Source organism: Corapipo altera, unplaced genomic scaffold (genome assembly GCF_003945725.1).
Source record: "Corapipo altera isolate COAL_440 unplaced genomic scaffold, ASM394572v1 77b, whole genome shotgun sequence".
Lineage (NCBI taxonomy): Eukaryota > Metazoa > Chordata > Aves > Passeriformes > Pipridae > Corapipo > Corapipo altera.
In genome coordinates, this window is record NW_020884933.1 from 376,668 (window position 1) to 402,154 (window position 25,487).

Below are 25,487 nucleotides of genomic sequence, written 5' to 3' on the forward strand. Positions count from 1 at the left end.
TCTTGGGCTCTAGGTGGTGGTCCTGGGGCTGGGGGTAGTCCTGGGGCTGGGGTGGTGGTCTTGGGCTCGAGGTGGTGGTCCTGGGGCTGAGGACACGCAGGTGCTGAGAGCATGTTCGGGCCTTAGGGCTGTGCTGGGCTCACAGTGCTGCCTCTGGGTCGTCGTGGCTGCAGGTCAGAGAGAGGGGGAAGTGGAGGGGAATTAAAGGCTGAGAGGGTTGGGGTTGTTCAGGCTCTGGTACCCCCTGACCTGCCCTCCTGCAGGATGCCCGGGATTCAGGAGTACCTGCAGCAGCCCCTCGTGAACGGGCTGCGGGACAAGGCGTCCTACGTGCGCAGAGCGGCCGTGCTGGGCTGTGCCAAGATGGTGAAGCTGCAGGGGGACTGTGAAGTGGGTAAGGGGCTCTGAGGGGCTGTGCTCCTGGGCTGAGGGGGGTGGTTCTGGGGCTCAGGGTGGTGCTCCTGGGGCTGGGGACACTCTGAGAGCGTGTTCAGTGCTCTCTAGGGCTGTGCTGGGCTCGCTGTGCTGCCTCTGGGTTGTTGTGGCTGCAGGGCAGAGAGAGGGGGAAGTGGAGGGGAATTAAAGGCTGGAAGAGCTGGGGGTGCTCACCTGGAGAAGAGAAGGCTCCAGGGAGACCTCAGAGCCCCTTCCAGTTCCTAAAGGGGCTCTAAGAGAGCTGGAGATGGACTTTGGACAAGAGATGGAGTGACAGGACAAGGGGGAATGGCTTCCCATTGACAAGGGCAGGGTTAGATGGGATATTGGGAACAAATTTTTGGCTGTGAGGGTGATGATACCTTGGCACAGGTTACCCAGAGAAGCTGTGGCTGTCCCATCCCTGGCAATGTCCAAGGCCAGGTTGGATGGGGCTTGGAGCAACCTGGGCTAGTGGAAGGTGTCCCTGCCCATGGCAGGGGGCAGAACGAGATGAGCTTTAAGGTCCCTTCCAACCCAAACCATTCCATGATTCTGTGGTCCATGTGTATCAGACTGTTAACGATGCAGTGCCCCTTCCCTCCCTGCTCTTCCAGGGCCTCCCACAGCACACAGCCATCCCTGAAATCTCTGATCAGCCAGGGGCCATTCTCACCCCTACAAATATTCAGGGAAAAGCTGTGCCGAGGGCAGTTGTTACTGTAGAGCTGGAAGTTTTGGTGGCTCCTTCTCCCAGTTCAAGCCATATCTTCTGTTTGTGACAAATACTCATAGACAGTGATTAAACTCCAGTGTGCCAGCAGAATTTGATAGCAGGACCTCTGCTCCTTTGCAGATGGTGCACTGGTGAACGAGCTCTACAGTTTGCTTCGTGACCAAGATCCTATTGTGGTCGTGAACTGTCTGAGGGCCTTGGAAGAGATCTTGAAGAAGGAGGGAGGAGTTGTCATCAACAAACCCATTGCCCATCATCTCCTCAACAGGTTTGTTGTCTTTGATACTAAGGAGGTGCTGGAACCTTCATTCTTGTTCTTGTGTTTTCTATGCAGAGAGGGCATTTCTGGAGAGGACTTGAAGGGACTTTAGTCAGGCACCCAAAGATGGAGGTGCCCATACTAAGATTAACTAAATGACTTGTAGGCTAACGTCTTAAGAGTAATCTGGGATGCCCTGCTTTTCCAGGGAGTCTTTGCTTCAGCTGGTGGTTTGTTTTGGAACTACAGGTTAATGTGATTAATTTTTTAGTGATAGTACACAGGATATATTTGTAAACGGGTATGTTTTTATTATGTCTCTCCAGATCCATTGAAAAATGTATAACTTATCCTTTGCTTGAAAAAATGAATTTATCTGCAGATAATTCTGCATGAGCTGGGAAAAGAGGGATATTGCTTTGCCCAGGGTTCTTGTCAGTGTTGCTTTCTGGCCTAAACACCAGTAGGAGTGCACATGACTGATCCTGAGTTAATAACTGGGCAATTCTCTTGAGATAAAAAGTGTGCTACCCCCTTGGTTTGGAACAGAGACCATAAGAAACTCAGAGACTGAGGCCTCTGCTCTGCACAGCCCAGATCCTCGTGCACTCCCTGACTCCTGCACACTGTGTTTGTTGTCCTGGCAGGATGCCTGACCTGGATCAGTGGGGGCAGAGCGAGGTGCTCACCTTCCTGCTGCGCTACAAACCCCGCAGCGAGGAGGAACTCTTCGACATCCTCAACCTGCTGGATGGTTACCTCAAAAGCAGCAGCCCCAGCGTGGTGATGGCAGCCACCAAGCTCTTCCTGGTGCTGGCCAGGGAGTACCCAGACGTGCAGGCAGATGTTCTGGTGCGGGTGAAGGGCCCTCTGCTGTCTGCCTGCACCTCGGAGAGCAGGGAGCTCTGCTTCACCGCGCTGTGCCACGTGCGCCAGATCCTGGGGAGCCTGCCCGGCCACTTCAGCAGCCACTACAAAAAGTTCTTCTGTTCGTACTCAGAGCCCCACTACATCAAATGCCAGAAGATGGAGGTGTTGTGTGAGCTGGTGAACGATGAGAACGTGCAGCAGGTGCTGGAGGAGCTGAAGGGTTACTGCACTGACGTGTCGGTGGAGCTCGCCCAAGGGGCGATCTTCGCCATAGGTGAGAGCTGTGCCTCGCCTGGACCTTCCAGGGGGGCTGTTCTCTGCTGAACTGTGTCTGGGCAAACACCAGATCACTGATCTGTGCTGCAGCAGTACAGAGACCAACCTCCCCAGCAGTGTTTTGTGTCACTGTGTTTCTAAACCACGACTGGGCTGGTTCTTTTGGAAGCCTTGGCATTCAGGTCATGCAGAAAGTCCTTGAATCCCGTCCTCTGATGAGATGCTTTAAAGAAATTGCATCATTTCATCTTGTTAATCAGCCTTGTAGTGTTCAGTGAAGCTTTGTAGTGGGTGGAGGAGCTCCAATACCTGCTTATTCTGAGTTGTGATGGGGGCAGAGTTAAGGGGATTTGGGATGCTTTGGTTTTATTTTTGTAAGCTTTAAAATAGGTGAGTTTTTACAGTATTCATAAGGGTGAAGCTGGGGATGCTAAAGTGCTTTTCTTAATGTATTACATTTAAGGAAAGTTCAGTAATCTTCTGAGGCATGGCCTCAAAAAAAGGAACATGTCCCTTGTGTGGAGAACAAGCTCATTCAACCACACTTTCATAAGTGGTAGTCAGAAAGGAAAAGAGAGAGACTGTTTCTTTAAAATGGGTTTGTGATGAATAGTTGGGCTCATGGTTCCTATTTCACTCTGATAAAAGGTGGACTTTTATGTCTTTTTGGCATCCTTGCAGGCAATATTGCCAGGACTTACACAGAGCAGTGTGTGGGGATTCTGACAGAGCTCCTGGGCCTTCAGCAGGAGCACATCACTTCAGGTAACCATCTGCAGGCTGCTTACCTGGCTTGTGCCTTCAGGAAGTAGCCTTGCTGGGGCTTAGGATCCCAAAATCAAGGCTCTTGAAGGCATTTGGCTTTTAATTTATTGGCACCTTCATGTGGAAGTTTTCCTGGTGGGTTTAGGAGTACTAAGTGTGTTCCTTCCATAGGAACTGCTCTTTGTGGGGAAGGAGGAGATGGTTGTAGCTGTGTTCTCGGTCCTTTCTGCCTGCCACCTGCTGAATTAGGGAGTGAGTGACTCAGCAGAGACATTTTAGTGTCTATTTGAGGGCCAAGATGATTAATGGATCTTTTAAATCTCTGCGATTTCTGTTCCTCATATAATAGTCTGATTCAATTGTACCCAGGCTTCTTTTTTTCTCCTGCTGCCCTCAGATCTACCTTCACATCACTGCTGCTCCTGCTGTTCTCTTTTAACTGCTCTGCTCTCAGTTTAAAAACCACGCACTTGCCCTCAGCTGTTGAATTCCATCTCAGGAGCTGCTGGTGTTTCTGAGTGGGCAGCAGAACCTTTAAAATTTACGACCTAAAGTTCACGAGACTCGTTTTGAATTGGGGTTAGTTTTAATTTGTCATTCCAACCTCGTGTGTCTGAAGCATCGTGAGTCAGTGCCCTTTTAAAGGCTGGCAATGTCCAGAAGAGAGATTGCTTTCCAGCAGCCAGAGGAACAATCTGAAGCCTCAGTGCTTTATTTTAGACTTGATGCAGCTTTGCTCTGACAAACACAGTGTCATGGGACTCGGAAGGAGGGTGTCTCAAATCATAGTCACAAGCAGGGCACTGACCTTCCTGGCTAAGATTTGCAGAATCTCTTGAACAGGGGGAGTTGGATTGATTTTTTTTTCTTCCCTGTGGTGGTTTTTGTGACTCTTGGGGATGTTGATAACTTGCTTTCCTTGCAGCGGTGGTCCGGGCTTTCCGGGACCTGGCTTGGCTGTGTCCCCAGTGCACAGATGCCGTGTGCCAGGCACTGCCTGGCTGTGAGGACACCATCCAGGACAGCGAGGTGAGGTGCCAGTGCTTGAGGATGAGTGAGCAGTAACTGTTTGGTAAAAATCAGAAATCTTCAGCCATGTTCTCTCAATCTCTTTATTTCACTGTCTTTCTGGCACACAGCACCCCTTTGCTGTTGTTTTCTGTGGTTCCTTCAGGGCAAGCAAGCACTGATCTGGCTCCTGGGCACGCACGGGGAGAAGGTCCCGAATGCTCCCTATGTTTTGGAGGACTTTGTGGAGAATGTGAAGTCAGAGATGTTCCCAGCAGTGAAGATGGAGCTCCTGACAGCGCTGGTGCGACTGTTCCTGTCCCGTCCTGCCGAGTGTCAGGACATGCTGGGCAGGCTGCTCTACTACTGCATAGGTGGGTTCCCTGCCTTCTGTTCCACTGAGGCTGTGGGACAGGGGTTTTGGGACCTGGTTTGGCTCTGTCCCCAGTGCAGGGATGCTGTGTCAGCGTCCTGGCTCTGAGGAGACTGTCCAGGGCAGCAGGGTAAGGTGGCTTTATGCCTTAGGCTGCATAAAATTCCAGAATGGTTTGGCTTGGAGGGAACCTTAAAGCTCATCCAGTTCCACCCTCTGCTAGAGGTCCCTGCTAGGGACACCTTCCACTAGCCCAGGTTGCTCCAAGCCCCGTCCAACCTGGCCTTGGACACTTCCAGGGATGGGGCAGCCACAGCTTCTCTGGGCAACCTGTGCCAGGGCCTCATCACCCTCTGAGTAAAGAATTCCTTCCCAATATCCCACATAACCCTGCCCTCTGTTAGTTAAAAACCATTCTCCCTTGTCCTGTCACTATGCCCATGGACAGGCTTACACTGTATCCCTGAAAATCTGTTCTTAGTAATCAAGGGTTAGTACTCTGGGGAAATGTGGGTGATAGAATTATCCATAATTTCCGTCTCTCTGATCCCCAGAGGAGGAGATGGACATGGCAGTGCGAGACCGAGGGTTGTTCTACTATCGCCTTCTGCGGGCTGGGGTGGAAGAAGTGAAACGGGTCCTGTGTAGCCCCAAGTCTGACCCTTCTCTGGGGCTCCTGGGCAACCAAACCAAGCAACCTGTGAATGCTTGGGCTTGGGAGTTTAACACTCTCATCCCAGTTTATGGCAGAGAACGCTGGGCACTCGCCACTGCTCACCAGCCTGTGGAGCCCTCCTACTCTGGTCCTCCTTGTACTGACTCCAGGAGCAGAGACGCAGGTAACCTGCCCCACCTTCCTCTGGGATCCATTTTCCCCTTGTCAGAGAACACAGAGTGATGGAAACACAGAGTGGTTTGGGTGGGAAGGGACCTTAAAGCTCATCTCATTCCACCCCCTGCCATGGGATGGGACACCTTCCACTATCCCAGGTTGCTCCAAGCCCTGTCCAGCCTGGCCTTTGTGGATCTGTGAGCTGCACCTCACATGTTTGTGGTTTCCTTTCAGAGTCACTGATTTCTGAAGGGAATAAAGAAGTCCTCAAGGTTCAGCCCAGCACAGGCAGCCTGAGCCTGATTCCTGATGCTTCCTTGACTGCAGAACAGTTTGAGAAGACCTGGCTGAGCTTGGACACGAGCTGCCACCTCTCCCTGCCCTGGTGTGGGCCTGTCCCTCCAGACACCATACAGACAGCTCTTCATGTTGTCCACATCCAGACTATTGCCATGAGCAAAGCGGGTGCCCAGCCCTGGAAAGCTTATCTGAGTGCTCAGGATGACACAGGCTGCATCTTCCTGACAGAGCTCCTGCTCCAGGCAGCAGATTCGGAGCTGCAGGTGTCTGTGAAGCAGAGTGAGGCAAAGCCAGAGGCACTGCAGAGCTTCATCTCAGCCTTGAGGACAGTCCTGGAGGCAGTGGCTGGACTGGGGTCCTGACTGGTCCCTGCTCCCAGCAGGATGCCTGCTCAGGGCACAGGAAAAGTTGGTTTCTCTGTCTGCATTTGCCATATCTGATGTTGGTGTGGTACTTTTAAACTGCAGGAGTGTTGGCAGCCCTTTCCTGGGCCTAGGAAGCACAGTGTGGTGTGGGGGGAGCTGCAGCTGGAGCTGGTGAAGGGTCTGCCCTCCCCCTGGGCTGAGGGAGGGACAGGGTGGTTCTGGAGTGAGTCACACAACTCATCAGTGATGGTCATCATGGGACACCAATGCCACTGATGGAACCAGAACTGAGCAGAATTCAGGGATGTGTTTTGGAGAGTTTTTTTCCTGAGAAGTATAAATAATTTAAAAACCAGTTCAGAGGCACCAGGACTCTGCTACTTACCTCACATTAAGAGGAACAGTGCAATGAAGAGAGGAGTGTTTTATTCTTGGCTCCCTTTACACGTGATTTGGTTTCCTGTCTGATAGAAGGATTTTGATGGGAGCTTCACTTAGGGGTGGACAGAGCTCTGCTGTGCCAGAGATGGGTAGACAGGGTACATCCTGCTCACTAGAACCAACATGTTTCACTTGCAATAGAAAGAAGCTGAAATGTGTTACTGAGGTCATGAATTGCCTTCTCTGAAGTTCCCCCTCAGCTCCCTGTGCTGTTGCCATACTGAAGAGACTCCTTGGCACAAGGGTGATGTACACAGGTGAGGCACAGGTTACTCTGACAGGGCTTTGTGGTACTATCTAAGGAGCACTGGCTTCTTTAACCCTGTTCTGTAACACTTCTTGTCATTCTGAATTTCTTTTGTGGCTGCATCGTACCTTCAAATCACAGTATGCCTTCCATGCACTTCACTGGAACGCTGCTCTCACTGTTAAACAGGAAGTTTTGGACTTTTGATTTTCCTAATAAAAATGTGAACCGTTCTTGGCTGGTTTCTGGAGTATTTGTTCCTTCAACTCAGATGTGCAGGATGGAGTCACCTGATCACTGCTCTGGATCCACACAGAACTGCAGTCCAGCTCCTGCCTCTGTGTCCAACAGGGCTTTTCTCTCTGAACTTCCTTGAAGCAAGGCTTTAAGGAGCAATTGACCAATAACTCATTTCAGTCTCATCTGCCAAATTACTGTAACGGGTGAACTACCTCTGAGTGAACTCAAAGGGAGATCAAAGTCAGCTGTAGCAGAGTTCCTGTTAACAGTTCCCACAATGTTGTGTCCCTGTCCTTAGGGAGAGCTGCACTGGAGCATTGGAATTATGCAGTTTTCAGCAAAAAACTAGGTGATAACTTGTTGGCAATCCATCATTTACCCTGCTGTGATTAGACCAACTGGTCTCTGGGAAGGGACTTGGAGCTCCCAGCCTTTCATCCAGACACCTTGATGAAGGAACAGGTCCCTTCCCACCCAAACCATTTGTGCTCTGGGATCTGTGTGCTGTGTGTCCATCAGGGCTTCTGGCTCCTCCTGGAAACTCCTGATCCCTCAAGGCAAAACCTGTTTATGATTCTAAGCTAAAAGGGGACCTGTGGATTTTCCATGCTGTTTTAGAGACTCTTTCAGTCACAGCATATTCCAGGTTTGAAGCCTTTTCAGTGAAGTGCAGCCCCCCAGTGCTCACCCTGGCCCCCTGGCAGTGATGGCTGGACATGGTGCTCAAGGAATTGGGATGATGGGGTGCTCGGAGTGGTGTCCAAGGTGTGAGGTGTGACCACCTTCGTGGCACAATGCACACCCGGGGCACTCATGCCCCGCTCTCTGTGCCCGCCCTGCTGAGAGACCCCACATCAAGGGTGTGTGGTTTGAAAAGAGGGCGCCAGGGCACCGTGCTGGGTGGTTTGTTGTGTTATTTGCCCACAGTATCTGCTACGTACTAATTTCCTCTCGGGCTGCTGATGAAGTCAGTAACCACAGCCCGTGCTCTGCTCCCGGCCGGCGCCTTCCACTGCGCACGCACTTGACATGTCCCTTCCCAGCAGGGCCAGGCCAGGCACGCTCCGTCCCCGGCACCATGGACCAAAGGGAGATCCTGCTACAGAACCTGGAAAGGGCCCAAGGCAAGAAGCTCAACCGAGGGGAGTTTGCAGAGGAGTTTTTGGTAAGTTCCCTCAAGGCTCCGCTCGGTGTTTCTGCTCGTTTCGAAGGGAACCACTCAGCCATGGGGACAAGATCTGTGTGTGACACTAAGGTTGTCTAGGGGTTTTATAACAGAAAGTCACCCAGGAGTTGACTGGGATAAAAGGAATGTAAAGACAGAAGAGGAATTTAATAGCTTGCATTCAAACTCTTTGCTTTTTAGCTAATTACCCGGGTGCTTCCTGTTTTCTGCTTTGTGAATGCACTTGTCAAGACACAGTTTCACTTTGCCTGGTAACAGAACGGGGGTACAGGGAGGAATATGGACCCTCTGCCCCTTCTCCCCATTGCAATCTGTTATTCCTGTGACACGTGTGTTCCTGCCAGGGATCTCCAAAGCTCCTTGAATTAGCTTTTCCTTTTTATGATAGAGCACAGGTTGCCCAGAGCAGCTATGGGTGTCCAGTCCCTGGAAGTGTCCAAGGCCAGGTTGGATGGGGTTTGGAGCAACCTGGGCTAGTGGAAGGTGTCCCTGCCCATGGCAGGGGGGTAGAACAAGATGATCCTTAAGGTCCCTTCCAACCCAAACCATTTTATGATCTGAGATCTCTGTGCTGTATGTCCAGCAGTGCTCCTGGCCCCTCCAGGAAACTATTTCTTGTTCCCTCAAAGCAAAATCTGCAAAAAGTGCTGTTGGCTCCCACCACCCCCTGCATTCTGCAGTGCCCAGCTAGTTCAGATCTGTGCAGTGCCCTGAATTTGTGAGCTCTCTGACATGTTTTTATTTGTTGAGGTGGCAGGGGTGAGGCTCAGAGCTAAACCTGGTGGCTGGTGATGGCTCTTGGTGTGTCAGCTCTAGCTCTGGCAGGCTGTCTGGGCTGCTCTGAGAGGCAACAACATTGCCCAGCTTTAACAGACATCGGGAAGGGTAAACCTGGTACCTCTGTGAGATCTGAGACGTGTCAAACACCAGACTAAGCCCTGGCCGTGGCAGTGGGCTCTGGGCACAGGGGTTACTAATGGGTCCCCACTATCCAGTCCTGCTTTGTTGTACCAGCCAAATCTGACACTTAAAACACTTGGGAAAAGCTGAGTGCTTGGTTTCCAGGTGTCTGGGGTAGAGGGAAGTGATTAATCTGAGCCTGCAGTGACAGTCTGTTGTTCCATGGAACAAAGCGCTGTCACAGGCTGCTGAATTTCCCCTCTCGCTGACAGGCTGTGCTTTGTGTGTGAGGCAGTGAGCTCTGAGCCCTGGTGCACAAACTGCCTCCAGCAGCCAAATGTATTCATTTCTGACCAAAATGGCAGGTAGAAGTGGTCAAGGCTGCATTTCCTCTTGTATGGGATAAGATCTTCCCAGCGTGACCCGAGTTGCTGCCACTTTTGCAAGGCAGGGGCTTTTCCAGGCAATTGTGTTGGCTTGTGTTTCCAAACTAGATAGAAATGTTCAGTGCCATTTCTCCATCCCTAATTCCCGCCCTCTCCTTGTGTGACCAAGCATTTGTACATGCAAATTGTGGTGGTGTTACTGTAAATTACAGGGGCCTTTTTGAGTCCCCTTTTCCTGCCTGTGCAGTCTCACAGATGGAGTTTGATCCTTACTGCTCTACACACTGGAACAGTTTCCCCAGGGCAGTGGTCACAGCCCCAAGGCTGGCAGAGCTCAAGGAACGTTTGGACAGCACTCTCAGGCTCAGAGTGGGATTTTGGGATGTCCTGTGCAAGGCCAGGAGTTGGACTTGATGATCCCTGTGGGTCTCTTCCAAGTCGGGACATTCTGTGACTACATAATTCTGTGATTCTCACTTGCTGTCCCATATTGTAGGCATTTCCCAAGTGGTTTTATGTCAGATTATTCAGGGACAGAAAACAGGATGATTCAGGGCCTCAGCTCTGGGAACCCCATGTTCTTAATTATTAGAGGCTGGACACGTCCTGGGCCTCCTGTACCTTCTCCCTGACACATTCCATCAGGTTTGTGAGATGTAACTCCTGGGGTTACATCAGGTCTTGTGGCTGAATTTAGCGTTTTAAAACTGCAGTTTAATGTTAAAAAAACAGCAACTCGGACAAAAAAAATATGAAAGTAAAAATACAGCAAGGATGGTGCTTCTGAAGTTGATGGTAACAAATAGTGTGTGTTATTTAGAAGCTGATGGCAGTGAAACAGAATTCCATCATTTGTTAGGAGACAGATGCTTCAACCCTCTGTGAGTGCTTTATCCTGGAAATGAGAGAGATGAGAGATTTGCAGCCCTAAGGGTCTGTCCCAGGACTCCTTCTCCCCTCTCTTTCATCAGTCCATGTTGCTGCTCTGCTCTGGTTGCTTGTGCTCCCTTCGTGTTTGCAATCATGGATGGGGGCATCTTTACCAAAGCGAGAAGAATCAATCAATTTATCTGTCTTTTCTGATATCATTTGTTCAAGGTGGTTTAACAGTGTCACTCCTCTTATCTGGGTGCCAACTGTACTGAGAGTAATTCCCCTGTGTCTCACTTGTGAGGGCGATGCTTTGTGTCACGTCAGGAGCCGACGTGTGGGCACTGCCTCAGCACACACTTTCCATTCTTCAGAAGCCTGTGCTGGGGCTCTCAGGTGGTTCTGTCTCTATTCTTGCTCTGAGTATCTCGAGAAAAGCCACTCAGGAAAGAATTAATGGTACTGACCTTGCTTTGTGGCAGCAAACCTGACCCCTGGAGACCTTCACAAGCGCTCTCCAGTACTGTGCTGGATGTAACACCTCTGCTGTAATTTGTTCCATTCTTTTATCACAGAAGCTGAAAAAGCAGACAACAAAGTACAAGCTGGATAAAATCTACCCTACAGCAGCGGCTGAGCAACCAGAGAATGTCAAGAAGAACAGATACAAGGACATCTTACCCTGTAGGTTGGAAATGGCACATGTTTCTATTCAGCCTTTTGTTTTTCCAGCTCCAGTGTGTTCTCATCCTCCAGTACTTGCCTGCACAGTTGTTGTATGGGAGCATCTCACTGCTGGCTCTTGGCCTTGAATCCTGCTGTTCAGATTTAAGGTTTTGGCTGCTGCAGTCCATGCTTTGGAAGACTTTGGCACATATTGATGGTCTCAGGCACACAGTGTGATTTTGGGGTTTTCCTGTGCAGGGGCAGGAGTTGGACTTGATGATCCTTGGGGGGGTCTCTTGCAGCTCAGGATGTTCTATGATTCTATGATATTTTTAGAGCCAGAAGAACCACTGTTCTCTAGGAAATACATCCCTCAATGATCATCCTTGAAAGCTTTCTGGGTGCCATTGCAAGCACTGGTTTTCCAATACTTTCTAGAAAATGGCTTTGGACAAAGATGTCTCCATGATGTACAGGCAAAACCTGCTGTGGTTTGTCCTGGCTTCATGTGGTGGTCTCCAAAGGATGTGCTGTCCCAGGATCAGAGCAGACTGCCCCTTTCATCCATCCTATCTTGGAAAAAAATAAATCGGAGAATAATTAAGGTTGGAAAAGACCTCCAAGATCATCAAGTCCAACCATTGTATCTAACCCCACAGAGCTGGTTTGAGCCTGTCAGATGCAGTGCTGGGTGATTTTAGGCTTGGCTTGCTGCACAGTCAGAGGGGTCAGCGTTGCACTGGGGTAGTGGCAGCACCAGCAGCTCTCCCCTAAGTCCTCACCCCCACCCCAAAAGGAGCTTGTCCATCCCCTGTGTGTGTAGGCAGCTCTGGGCAGGGCTGTGGGGAGGTGTGGGAGGGAACACCAGCTGTTTGCACAGCCACTCATCTGCTCTGGGATGAGCTCTCTGGTGTCAGTGCTCCTCCAAAGCACCTTGTGCTGCACCCCGAGGAGCTCAGCAGCCCTGACACACACTGACTGCTGCTGCTTCTGCTTTTGTGCCTGCAGTTGACCACAGCAGAGTGGAGTTGTCCCTGATTACATCTGACACAGATTCCCATTACATCAATGCCAACTTCATCAAGGTATTGCCTCTTTCGTGGTGTTTAGCCCTGCAAAGGTGTTTGTGGGGTCACCTGGCTGAGTTGTGCCAGGAGGAGCAGGATGGGGGCTCTGCTCAATGAAAGGACTCTGCAAGAGTTTCTGGGCTGTGCTCAGGGATAGTTGGTGTAAGGAGCTGTGCACAACCAGGGAGCCCTCCAAAAAACACCCCGTGCAGCACAGAGCCACCAGGCCACAGGGCAAGGGACGTGTGCTTGCACTGGTGAAACAGTTTGTGGTTCACAGCCCCGACTTCCTCGTCGGCGTTGCTGCCTGGGGTGGGTGACAGTGGTGCAAAACTGCCTGTGGCCAGAGTCACCTTGGCTGACAGCAGAGCAGAGGCAGGAAGCCTTGCACTGCAGCATGGCTGGGACTCACTGCAGGGACCAGCAACGGGGCAGGTCAGCGTGGGCTGGCTCTCCATCAGGAGCTCCACGAGTTTTGGGACTCTCCCACACTTTTGGGACCCTCCCACACCTTTGGGACCTTTCTCTGATTGAAAGATAGATGGTCAGATGGATAGATATGGATAGATGGTTAGATAGATAGCTACATAGATAGACAGATAGATAGACTTCCTTTATTCTCCACGACAGTGATCCAGGGATTTGTGCAATCCATCTGGAGAAGAACAGGCCTTACCAACCCTTCCCAACAGACCTTCACGGTTCATTCTTTGGCACCAGCTGTGGCCACGTCACCTCCAAGCTCCCAGAGGCACTGCAAGAGCTGGTGGTGGTCTCTGGGAGCAGCCCAAACCCAGCTCCCTGGCCTGGCCCTTCCTTTGGGAGGTTTGAACACCATTGTTTGATTTACTGTAGGTGCCTAAAATTCAACTGTATGAAAGTCCTTCTAAATCCTTAACAGGCTCATTGAATAAGATCAGATTCAGAGGGAGGAATGACTTTATTTCTGCTGGTGAACTATGCACAGATGTCTCCATGTCTGGTTTGAATGTTCTAGGGTGTCTACGGGCCAAGAGCATACATTGCAACCCAGGGTCCTCTCCCCACTACTGTCATTGACTTCTGGAGGATGATTTGGGAGTATGAAGTCCTGGTAAGGTGCAGATTTATATTTAAAGTTTATATGTTTGGACGGATTTTTTTTGTTTTGGTTTGGTTTAGTTTGGTTATTTTGTTTTTTCTTTTAAGAAATGTTGTCCATACAGGCAGAAGTCCTTTGTGGGTCAAAGGGAGCGAAAGGGTTTTACTCCAGATGTTGTGTGTGCCCCAAATCCCTCCCATCAGCCTCCTGTACCAGGAATCTGCTGGTGGCTGTCTCTGTCTTTGGGCTCTGGGTGGGAAGGTCCTTGTGCCCAGGCTGTGGGTGATAGTCCCTGTTTTGAAGTTGTGGCTCAGGGGAAAGCAGCCCACAGAACCTCCTCATTGCTGATAAAGACCTGCAAGGGATGAGTTTGATTTCACTGCCTGGATAAGGAACTTGTGTTCAGACTTTTCTGATGAACCTTCTTTCTGCAGGTCGTGGTCATGGCTTGTATGGAGTTTGAAATGGGGAAGGTGAGTGGTGTGTCAGAGGTGGCCTCTGCTGTGACAGTGCCAGGGCAGGGTGAGAGGAGCAGCTTTTTATTAAATCTCACAAGTGACAGTGAGTTTCTATTTTATATGAGCTATTTTCTGAGTCTCCAGCTGCAAATGGTCTAGTGGGAAGTGTCCCTTCCCTTTACAGGAGGGTGGAATAAGATGATCTTTAAGGTCCCTTTCAACCCAAACCCTTCTGTGACTGTGAAATTCTTAAGCTGTTTCCAGTAGCATAAAGAGCCTCTCTGGAAAGGCAAAATCAGCAGTGGTGGCTCCAGGGAAGGAGGGGCTGGAGGTGCCCAGTAACATGAATTTTCTCCTGAAAATTGAGACAGGAGCATGGCTTGGTCAGCAGGGAATAACCAAACACATCCTGCTTCTCCCAACAGAAGAAGTGTGAGCGGTACTGGGCGGAGGTGGAGGGCTCCCCTTTGCACTGCGGCCCCTTCTCCATCACCTGTGTGAGTGCAGCCCCCACAGCACCTGCACCAGCACCCCGTGGCACCCACTGGAAATGTGACTCTGACTTCTCCTTCTGCAGGAAGCCGAGGAGAAGAGGAATGAGTACGTGATCAGGGCTTTGAAGGTGACCTTCAACGGGGTAAGTAGGAAAGGTCAAGGCAGGAAGTGCATCTTGGATGGCTTTATTATATAAATAATATATTCAAATACGGTACATTTTGTGCAGAAAATTTCATGCTGGTCAGGCTGCTGATTTAGATTTGACAGTAGTTGAGGGAACAAAGAAAGCAAAAAATTAGTTACTTCAAATGCCAGCTTCTGAAGCTGTTTGTCAGTTGTGGCAATGAGTGAAGCCAACAAGTGACATCAAGAATGTCATAAAATGGCTTCTGCAGCAAAACCAGTGGCAAACTGCTCCTCTGCCCTTTGCCTGCTGGTGCAGACAGGACCTGGAGATGTCTGCAGCAATCCAGCTTCCCCTTGCCATGCCAACACCCCTGTCTGTGCCTGCAGGAGCTGTGGCAGCATCCCCTCAGTGGCACGGGCCAGCCCAGCCCCTGCCAGCTCTCTCCTCTTGCAGGTGACCCGCACCACCCACCAGTTCCACTACAAAAACTGGCCAGACCACCACGTCCCCTCCTCCATTGACCCCATCCTGGAGCTCATCAGGGAGATTCGCTGCTACCAGCCGGATGACAGTGTCCCTGTCTGCATCCACTGCAGGTGGGTGAGGTGGCTACCACTGGGGGAGGGCTGCTGGCCCCCTGGACCCCCCGTGCTCCTGCTTCCCGAGTGGCCACAGGGGGTGGCAGCTGGCCAAGCCCTCAGCCAAGCTCCTCTTGTGGGAAGCCCTAAGGCAAAGGGGTCCTCTGAGGACAGCTGGCATGGCCAGGTGACAGGGAAGGAGACAGGTAGCAGCAGGCCAGCAATAGAATCATAGAATCATGGCATTGTTCAGCTTGGAAAAGACCTTTAAAAGGATCAAGCCCAACCATTAACCCAACACTGCCAACCACATCCCCACATCTACACGTCTTTTAAATCCCTCCAAGGATGTGACTTCACCACTGCCCTGGGAAGCTGTGCCAGGGCTGGACAACCCTCTTGGTGAAGAAGGTTTTCCTAATATCCAATCCAAACCTCCCCTGGCACAACCTGAGGCTGTTTCCTCTTGTCCTGTTGCTTGTTACTTGGAGAAGAGACTGACCCCTACCTGGCTACAACCTCCTTGTGGCTGTGGAGAGTGAGAAGGTCTAGTTAAGAGACCACCAACTCTGGGCATGTCCGTGTGTGGCTGGTCACCACAGGGGGACTGAGAACTGTTTTCAGGGGACAAGCTGTGCCTCCCAGCCCGCAGCAAAGCCAGGGGCTGGTGGAGCCCTACATGGGGTGAAGCTCAGCAGGGCCATTGTGCAGGTCTGCACCTTCTGCTGTGTGGGTCACAGGTGGCTGTGGGTCTTCTCCAAATGTCCCTGTCAGCAAGCACAGGGTGCCCCCCTGACACTGTGGCTGTCGTTGCAGTGCTGGCTGTGGCAGGACGGGCGTCATCTGTGCCATTGACTACACCCAGAAGCTGCTGCAGGACGGGGTGAGTGCCAGCCCTCAGTGTCTTTGGATGGCACCTGCACCCCCCTGGCTCTCCCTCACCTTCTCTGTCCCTTTCTCCCCCTCTGACTGCATATTTCAGGTGACAGCCATGAACACAAGCTCCCTGCAGTCTGAGTGGAGAGCAGCAGTGGCCAAACTGATGCTCCATTCCCAGCCTGTGCTGCTTCTCCTCTTCAGGCTCTGCCACTGCTCCTGCCCCATCCCGATGGGACAGCATCACACCAATGGGGCAGAATCCCCCCTCCATTGCTCCCTCTGGCCAGACCTTCACCTCACAGCACTTGGCTCTATTCTGACCTTCACTCTTCAATGCAACTTTAGTGTCTATATTTGTCTCTCTGCACGTACTCTTCAGATACCCAGTGTTTCCAGACTAACACCTTGTTTCAGTCTGACTCTCCAGTTTTGGTATGGGGGCAATAATCCCTGGCCCCAGGGCCGGTTGCTGGGACTCAGAGTAGGGGCTGCTGTGTTCTGTTCCACAGTTCCCTAAACCAAACCCATCCATCTGGGTTTTGTGTCCTTTGCGCTTTCCACAGATGTTACCAGAGCTGTTGAAAAAGGGTATTTTCTGTGGAGTGTGAGACAGGAGGGAGAAGGCTTGTAAGAAGAAATAGCTCTTCAAGCAGGTCCTTTGTTAAAAATTCTTGCATTGGGAGGCCTGGATTTCAGACACTGCTCTAAAGTGCATCATGGCTTGGAATCTGCTTGGAATTAGACCTGTCTGTAATTTTTGTCAGAGAAATCATAGAAATCATGGAAAGACTTGGGTTGGAAGGGACCTTAAAGCCCATCTCATTCTACCCCCCTCCATGGGCAGGGACAGCTTTCACTAGCTCAAGTTGCTCCAAGCCCTGTCCAACCTGGCCTTGGACACTTCCAGGGATGGGGCAGCCACAGCTTCTCTGGGCAACCTGTGCCAGGGCCTCCCCACCCTCACAGGGAAGAATTCCTTCCCAAAATTTAATCCAAATTTCTCCTCTTTTAATTTCAAACCATTTCATCTTCTACCCTTCTCGCAAGATTGTTCCAGTGAACTTCAGCGTGTTCAGCCTGATCCAGGAGATGCGCACGCAGAGGCCCTGCCTCGTGCAGACCAAGGTATGGTTGGGAAATCTCCCCCATCCTGGGACCTCACCTTTTCCTCAGGAGAGTTCACAGCACGGAAACCTGGAGTGGTTGTGCTGGTGGGAGCTGGGGCATGAAGATGTTCTGCAAAGTCCCTTTTCTGAACAGAACAGTGATTTTGCAGAAATTAATTCAGCAGCTGACCATTTCCTCGTGGGCAGCTGGGACAGTGTTTGCAGAGTGACTTATTGAACGCTTACACTGTGAAACAAGGCACTGTCCAGGAAATAAAGTGGGAACTTTTCTCTGCTGAGGCAGCCTGAAGAGGAAGCTCGGTGCAGAGCAGCATTGTGCACCCAAAAACCCCCCAAATGCTTCAGTCTGAGCCCTGTGATAGTTGTGGCTTCTGCCTCTTCTGAGAATTCACACCCTACCAACAGACAGGAAAGTGGCAGCTTCTCTCAGGGGTGATGCTTCATTTGGGCAGAGGTGACCATTTACAGGGACCTCAGGTGCTGGCACTCATGCTTATTTGTCTGGAATCTGTTTATTTGTCTGGAATGCAGGAGCAGTATGAGCTGGTTTATGATGTGGTGATTGAGCTCTTCAGAAGGAGGATTAAAGCACTCGATGCCCAGAAAGATTCTGCTGATTCCCAGGTAAAAGTCTCAGGACAAACACCCTGCCTCTAATCTTCCTGCTGCAGACCTGGGATCAATCCCCATGTTTTCTGCTCCCCTTGATGCCCAAATTGAGTCTCTTTTGAAGCTGACCCATGAGAATCCAGCTCTGAACGTGCAATGCTTATCACAAACAACACCTAAATTTTTCTTTGGTCCTCAAACCATTTTATATCTTCTATATACTTACATAATTGCTCAATGCCACGAGCAAATAGAAAAACACCAGCTTACTACAGTAGTGACTGATTTCCATGGGGATGTGCCGGTGGAACTTGTCTTCATGAAGTGTTTCTGAGCAAGCGTGACTTTAGTCCAGGTTGGGAAGGTCCAGGTTGAGAAGCTTGGGAACACAAGGTGGTGTGGCTGAAAGTGTTACCTGCTGGTGTGCTAGTGAAGCAATCAGCACTACAGCCCATCTGTGGGAGAGAGGAGGGTAAAATATCTGGTGAAAAAACATGGCAAAGTCTTTCAAATCCTACACCTCCAAGGAGAAATGATGTGGTCTTGGTATGTGTATAAACAGGAACATCCTAAACATCCCTGGTTAAGCTTTTCTTTGCTCTTGCTGTTCTGTGGCTGCTGGAATGAGCCTCACTGTTCCCGTGTAGCTGTTTGAATGCAGATGAAGTAAATGCATTGACATTCTCCGAGCTCATTTGCTCAGAGCCTTTTATCTAAAGAATTGGGAAGAGGATCCTATGATGGGATTTCTGCCTCAATCTTGACATAGGATTTGCAGGATGTCCCAAGCCAGAGCTGAATGAGAAAAGAGCTGGAAACCCTCTTTCTCTGTGTGTATTATGGGCAGGCTGTGAGCAGAAGAGATGCAGGACTGGCTTGACATTAAATGCAGAGAATGTTTCAAGTCCGGATGTGGTTTTGCACCTCCTGCCCAAACCTCTCAGCCCCTCAAACCTCCCCGTCCTCTGAGGGCACTGGGGATGGCCATGAGCTGGTGTCACAGGTGAAAACAGCACCCAACTTGCCTGGCCACATGCCCACATGGGCTCCTGAAGACAGAGAACTCTGCACAGGCTGCTGGGCACAGCTGGATGGTTGTAGGGCTCCCTGTACCCTCATTCCAAACTGCTCTTCGGGAGGTTCTGTCCGCAGTTTTCAGCTCCAACTTGGGTGTTTTCAAGTTGGTGCTTGTCATTACCCAACTGTATTAATAATTAAAAGTAGTTGGCACAAATTCCAGCTTCTGAAGCACCATGTTGGTGTTCTTTGCATTCTCCCTGCTCACTCTTTTTTCCCAAACTTTCCTTTCCCTAGGTACAAGCAGGGCCTCCTGCAGCCAAGCCAGTCCTGACTCCAGTGGAAGACATTTATGGTCTGAGTTTACTCACCTGGTAAGGCCACAGCACCACTGTCCCTGGGTTGGTATTTGTCCCACTTGGACTCTCATGCTTGTTCCTGCCATAATTCATAGAATCATGGAATTACTAAGGTTGGAAGAGACCTCTAAGACCATTGAGTCCAATCCTTAATGCAGCACTGCCAGATGCAACACTAAACCACATCCCCAATGTCACATCTACATGGTTTTGGAATACTTCCAGGGACAGTGATTCCACCACTTCCCTGGGCAGCATATTCAAATGCCTGATCACCCTCTCAGTGAAGAAATTTTCCCTAATTTCCTGGTGATTCCTGCTCTTCTCCCTGATGTGGCTCTGAGGCTGTCTCAGTCCCTTCCCTGTTTGCCATCACCTGTCCTCCTGTTCTGCCCTGGGATCTGCTTCACTTTGTGCTTATGTGGTGTTTCACATATGAACTGAAAACAGTATAAAAATGGCTCATGCACTTGGAAACACCTCAGAGCTGGGTCATCCCAGCCCTCTGCCTGGCAGTGTGTACCCCACAGGGTGCCCCCAGACTGGTCCCACCTTCCCTCTGCATGTGCTGCTCCAGTGCCTCTTGCTGCAGGAATAGCAGTCCTGAGGAGTCCAGCTTCCCAACATGGGCAGCTTCCGAGGGTGGTGGGATCTCTGTGGGCAAGTTTTGGGCTGCAGCATCTGCTCTCTGTAAATAATTTTGCTTTTTGGCACAGTTTACTGGAGTAAAGGGACCTCCTCTGTTCACCATTTAACCGTGTTCAAGTGGGGCACAGTCCTTCCCCGCACTCCTTGCTGGAGGCTGAGCTGAGGGAATTCCTGAGGGAATTGCTCCTGGGAGCAATGGGGTGGGCTTTGTTAGTAGGCTAACAGGGTTTTCTGAGCACTCCATGGCTTTGACTCCACGCCACGGTGCTTTGTTGCAGCTCAGAGCGAGAGGAGCGTGACGTGCACCAACAACTTCCTCCAGAGGCACAAAGCAAAGCGTCCCTGCCATCTCCGTGTGCCCCAGGAGCACAGGACAGCTCTGGCTGTGGAGTTCCCCCCATCAGACAGGCCTTCTCCTTTGGTGCTCTGAACTTCATCACCTGCAGGAAGGTGGCTGCAGCCGAGCGAGGGGGGGCTGGGGACACCCCTCGGAAACGCCGCAGCTGGGAGCTGGACCTGGACCCCAAAGGAGCAGGAGGGAGGGGCCCTGGTGGCAGAGCACCTCTGACGTGGACTGCATCAACCCCTTTAGTGCTGGGGCAACGGGGAGAAGACTGGGAATGGGATGGAAGGGGTGCCAAGCCTGTTTGGAGTTCACAGTGGCCAAACGCTGGTCACTCAAGCTTCCAGGATGGATTTTCCCCTGTGGACCTGAACCCCTCCAGACGAGAAGCAGATGGCCCCCCAAGCCACAGGAACCATGGGCAATGCCCTTACCCTTATCTCTGCTCAGCAGAAGATCCCTACTTCTCATCACTCTCTCCAGACGACCCCGTGTCCCCAGTGTTTTCCGAGTGCTTTGTGGAGGGGCAGGATGAGCTTCTTCCTTCTTGTGCTGCCAGTGCCCCACTGCAGCCCTCCACAGCCAGCTCCCCACTGTCCCACCACGCTCCCCTGGATGAGGAGAGGGTGTCCCCAGCAAGTAAGTGCTGCAGGGCTGGGATATATGGGGCTGGATCACTCTGGATTGCTGGAGGGAGCAGACGGTGTGGTTTTTTGGTGTCCAGGCTACTCCTCAGGACTGTGCTCCTATGGGAGCTGAGGGAACAACCAGTTTCATCCTCACACTCTTTTCATCCTGCCTTAATTTTTTCCCGTAAACAACATTTTTTGGAACAGCATGATTTTGGGGTTTGCATTAGTACACAGTGGTTCAGAGCAGCTGTGTAATGCAAACCTTGGAACAGCTCTCACGGGGAGGCGGGGGCTGGTGCTGACCAATTCTTACAACAAAAAAGCATTCAGAAAGCTCCCAGACATGGTTTTCTATGAGGATGCAGTTTCCAGGTCAAAACCTACTGCTTTCTGCAACGTGTCTTGCAGGGGGACGCTGAAATCTTAGTGAGACTGAGAGAACCAGGACTTCAGAGTCCCGAGCAACCTGATCTAGTGGGTGACACCCCCACCCATGGCAGGGAGTTGGAACTAGATGGTTTTTAAGGTCCCTTCCAACCCAAACCATTCTATGATTTTATGATTCAACATAAGTGTTTTGCCCAGATCTTGTGGCCTTAAAACCATCATTCTCCACGTGAGAAAGGCAGAATTATTCCTTGGCCCATTCAGACACTTCCTTTTGCCTGCAGCTTTGGCGTTTGCTCCGCTTTGTCCTGCTCAGGCCCTTCAGCATTCAAGGTCACAAAAACATGCTCATTATCCAGGTGCTCTTGGGAAGTTCTGGGAGTTGCAGCACAAGCCGAGCAGCAGCAGTTCCACCAGCTGCTCATCATCTTCCCCAGCCCAGTGGGAATTCTGCTGCCAGCTCTGCTGGAGGTCTGTCCCTGAGGCCACGTGGCTGGTCAACTGGTGCTGAGATTCTCCAGATTTTTAACCCCAGTTGAGAGGTGTTTAACCATCGCCTCTGGAGCGTGGCAGGGCAGGAGCAGTGTCATGCCACGCAGGTAACCTGTCCATGTCTCTCCGTGCAGGTAACCTGTCCGTGTCTTTCCAATTACCCACCCTGCCACAGCCAGATGATGACGATGATCCCCCACCCCTGCCCCAGCGCACCCCCGAGTCCTTTATTGTGGCCAATGACCCGGGTAAGTGCATCCAGCAATGTTAAACGTGGGTTTAACAATGTTAAACTGAGGGACCAGCCAACGTTTGTTGTTCCATAGTGTCCGGCAGTGGCAGTGGCTGTGCTCCAGCTGCCTGGGGAGAGAAATGACCTCTCCTGTGTTTGATTGCTTCCAGGGCAATTTCCTCTGGCCACTTCTGATTTTCAGCTTCCAGACAGAAATCCAAATATCGGGACCTCTTGGGAGTGGAGTGGTGAGACTCACTCAGAGGGCCTTCATGACTCTGTGAGGCTGAGACCATGTAAGGTAAGTAAGTGGCTTTTCATCTCTTCTCCAGCACTATCCCTATGCTATTTTCCTTATCATGTTTCCTTCTGTGAGGAAGACCCTAGTTTTGGCACTTTGTACTTTCTATAAATTATTTCATGGAATCACACAATCCCAGAATGGTTTGGGTGGGAAGGGATCTTAAAGCCCATCTCATCCCACCCCCAGCCATGGGCAAGGACACCTTCCACTACACCAGGTTGCTCCAAGCCCTGTCCAACCTGGCCTTGGACACTTCCAGGGATTTCAGGACTCAGGACTGGAAAGAAGATATGGCCTCAGCCAGGCTCCTCCTCCTCAACATCTACTTTACTCCAAACATTATTTTTGTGGGCCCTGAGTCCCATACAAGGTAATAAACATATTGTCCCTTGTTTAGAGGAGGATAATGAAGACAGGAGGTTGGTGGTCCACTGAAGTTCATACAGCTCTGTGGAATAAGCAGGAGCTGAACAAAATGTAGGCATCTCTTGATCATCCCATAGCTGAATGACAGCTCTGTGGAGTGAAAGGATAAAGCAAAAGTCTGTTTTCCATCACAGGAGTATGGAGGTGTGTGTGGGAGGGTGTTTGCACATCACATCCTTTCCTCCTCTTCTCTGGCTTCCTTGTGTGCAAGAGGACGACATTTGGTTGTGGGAATTTTAAACACCTGCCTTGTTTTTTTTGTTTTCAGAGTGTGAAGCTTCGGAGCCCCCCGAAAGGTATAAGTTTAACGCTGGGATAATCTTTAGAATTAAGATCTGTTTATTACTGAAGCCGCCTTGTTTAGTGAATGTCATTAGGAAATGAAATGTCAATGGAAATTTCATGTTGCTAAATAGTTCTGGAACTAAATACTTCTAACCAGAACTAGACAGTTCTGCAACCAAAGGAATTGGCAGTTTTATATTTCCTAATCGGCTCCTGCCTCATCCCATACATGAGGATGTTCCTTGCAGCCTCCTCTTCTGCTGCATGTTGTGTGTTTCCTCTGAGACAACTGAGATATGCTGGTTGGTTATAAAATATACATTTTTTTTTCAAGCTAGGTATCCTACTCTTTTATCTTTGCTTTCTCAGAGACAACCTGGGATCGCTCTGACTCTCCTCCCCCGCTTCCTGAAAGAACCCCGGAGTCGTTTGTTCTCACTGAGGCAGCAAGTGAGTGCTGAGCTCTTTTCTCAGGGTGTAACTGAGGTTTTATATTCACACCTAAACCTGTGGATAGCTGAGATCGTGGCCCACTTGTTCGAAGCATTACCAGGTAGTGCTTCAGGCCTTCAGGACAGGAGAGTTCAGCAGATGCAAAGAAAACAAACACAACCAGGGGACTTGCTGGAAATTTCTAAAAGTGGTTCATTGGAGGAAATGAAAAACAACAACAAAGCACTCATCAAAAAGCAGGAGGATTTGTGAATGACCACTGAAAACACATGTATGATGTATGTTCCCAGGTCTGCAGCCTGCTGCAAGAAATTCCTCGAGTCCTGCGGGTCTGGAGAACAAAGGCTCTGAAACCTCATCCAAAGAGGTCATGAAGTGCTTCAGGAGGAGCAAGGTAAAGGAAACAAAAGAAAAGGTGTTGAAAATGGAGAGGGTGCCAGTGGTTATGTCTTGGAACTCCAGCCACCCAGAGTGCCAGTTCCTCTTGGAGAAAGTTGCTCCAGTGGTGTGTCCTACAAGGGCCGAATCATCATCAGCCTCCTCTTTCTGTGACTCCTGTTAATTATCCTCATGAGCTTGTGTTTTGGGATGTTGTGGTTGAGCAGAAAAGCACTTGAGGAAAACAGCAAGGAAAATACAAAAATGTGGCAGTTTGAGCCACATTAGAAAATCCAAAATCCAATTTCCAGGCCTCCCCCACCCCTCTCCACGATTTATCCCAACACTGAGGAGAAAACTTCCAGACCAGAGGCTTCTATAAGGAAAGGGGGAAGTATATACATTTATTTACACAAATAAATACTCAAACCATGACAAAACTGGAGGCATTTGGGGTGACAAGGAAAAAGCCAGGGGCAGAGGGATTGACACAAGTCTGCTTTTCAGTCTCAGCTGCAGGACACAATGCTTTTTATGAGAATAATACATGTACATTTACCAGTGAATTCCCTTTATCACAGTAGCAGACTATTTATACATGAATATTTGTCAGTGTATTTATACATGTCCATTTATCCATGAATTCCCTTTATCACACCGCCTGATCCGCTGCCTCCAACGTTTTTTTCCAACAAGCCTTTTCTTTTTCTATTTTTTTTTTTTTTACAGAGCATGAAAATATTGAAAAATGTGAGAAAAAGTAAGTCTTTAAGGCTAATGTGCATCTTCCCAATGGATTTAAACAAGTATTAAAATAGGTGGGATGGAAATCTGAAGGACCTTTCCAATGTGAAAGCCCCTCCACATTTGCTATTTTGGAGCAGTTCAGGTCTTCAGGACCGGAGACCAACTGCTCCATTTCTCACTTTTTATTTCTAGGCATCTGCAGCCCATCTTCACTGACAAAATCATCAGAGCCTGCCCCAACAAACCCTCTGAGGTCTTTCCTTAATTTTGGTATGTTTTCCTCTTTGTGTTTTGGTAGGAAGAACCTGTGTTTTGACAATCTAAATGCCAGGCAGAACACTAACAAATTACAAACGTTACAAATAATGTTTTTGCACATTTACAACTTTATTCACAACTACAGGATGTTGCTTTTCCACTGTATCTTAAAGTTTGGAAAGGAACTGAACTTACAAGTATTTTCTGATACTTTATTATCTTAAGGAATTGCATAATCAACATCTGTAATATATGGAATATATTGCATTTAAAAAAATGTAATTTCTTCCTAGGCTTTGGAAATCGATTTTCAAAACCTAAAGGCCCAAGAAATCCACCCCCAACATGGAATATTTAGATGCATTTTATAGACTCGGTGTTGCAGATTTGTGAAATCCTCCTGATGCACCTGGAATGCTCCTCCCAGTGAGGTTTTCCAACAAAACAAACACATCAAAAGCTGTTGCACGGTATTGCAGGTCAGGCACTACTTGCACACTCTTCAACTGAAGATTTAAAGTAAAGAAGAGTGAAAAAAAGGACCAACAGCTTTCAGTTAATTTACAACAGGATGGAAAGTAAACCTGGGAATAGATATTTTATCCGAAGGAGAGACATATTTATGTTGTGTTTTGGAACGGGATCACTTCAAAAGGATGGATTTGACCCTAAACTGGAGATAGGACCCAGTGAAGACTGTGGAATGATCTGGAAGGCCAACAGAGCAGAGTGAAGTGGGTCAAGACCCTGGATGGTGCAGGCACAGCATCTCTTTGACATCATATTTGTAGGTCTACCGTAATCAAAGACACTTAAATGTTTACATTATTTGGACTAAAAAGTAACTAGCATCCTAGATTTTAGAAATAATTTAAGTTTTTTGTTTGTTTGTTTGTTTGTTTCCATCTAAGCACTTCAGAGAATTTGTCTGGATTTGGGTCAATAGGACTAAGGTGGTGATTGATCCC

General features: G+C 49.7%; 2 protein-coding genes across 3 annotated transcripts in view; both read left to right on the forward strand.

Annotated features, from left to right (window-relative positions):
* AP4B1 (adaptor related protein complex 4 subunit beta 1) overlaps nucleotides 1–7,119 on the forward strand; it is an 8,762-nt gene extending 1,643 nt beyond the window's left edge. Inside the window, exons 2-9 of one of the 2 annotated variants that reach the window (XM_027659986.1) lie at nucleotides 264–394; nucleotides 1,271–1,418; nucleotides 2,057–2,553; nucleotides 3,237–3,320; nucleotides 4,246–4,349; nucleotides 4,495–4,702; nucleotides 5,256–5,540; nucleotides 5,768–7,119. In XM_027659986.1, coding sequence (XP_027515787.1) covers nucleotides 264–394; nucleotides 1,271–1,418; nucleotides 2,057–2,553; nucleotides 3,237–3,320; nucleotides 4,246–4,349; nucleotides 4,495–4,702; nucleotides 5,256–5,540; nucleotides 5,768–6,195 — 1,885 coding nt within the window. In that variant the 3' untranslated portion in view covers nucleotides 6,196–7,119. The remainder of the gene's footprint in view (nucleotides 1–263; nucleotides 395–1,270; nucleotides 1,419–2,056; nucleotides 2,554–3,236; nucleotides 3,321–4,245; nucleotides 4,350–4,494; nucleotides 4,703–5,255; nucleotides 5,541–5,767) is intronic. The other variant, XM_027659987.1, reaches the window with a different exon arrangement.
* A 1,032-nt stretch (nucleotides 7,120–8,151) lies between these two features.
* Nucleotides 8,152–24,909, forward strand: PTPN22 (protein tyrosine phosphatase, non-receptor type 22). Its single transcript, XM_027659989.1, has 21 exons — nucleotides 8,152–8,291; nucleotides 11,044–11,152; nucleotides 12,143–12,219; nucleotides 13,199–13,294; nucleotides 13,717–13,755; nucleotides 14,166–14,237; nucleotides 14,318–14,377; nucleotides 14,819–14,961; nucleotides 15,760–15,826; nucleotides 16,870–16,947; nucleotides 17,481–17,573; nucleotides 18,873–18,949; nucleotides 19,861–20,564; nucleotides 21,571–21,684; nucleotides 21,839–21,969; nucleotides 22,667–22,694; nucleotides 23,053–23,133; nucleotides 23,427–23,530; nucleotides 24,244–24,274; nucleotides 24,454–24,531; nucleotides 24,813–24,909. The coding sequence occupies exons 1-21, from the start codon at nucleotides 8,205–8,207 to the stop codon at nucleotides 24,875–24,877; spliced, it is 2,334 nt and encodes a 777-aa protein (XP_027515790.1). The 5' UTR covers nucleotides 8,152–8,204; the 3' UTR covers nucleotides 24,878–24,909.
* The last annotated feature ends 578 nt before the right edge of the window (nucleotides 24,910–25,487 follow it).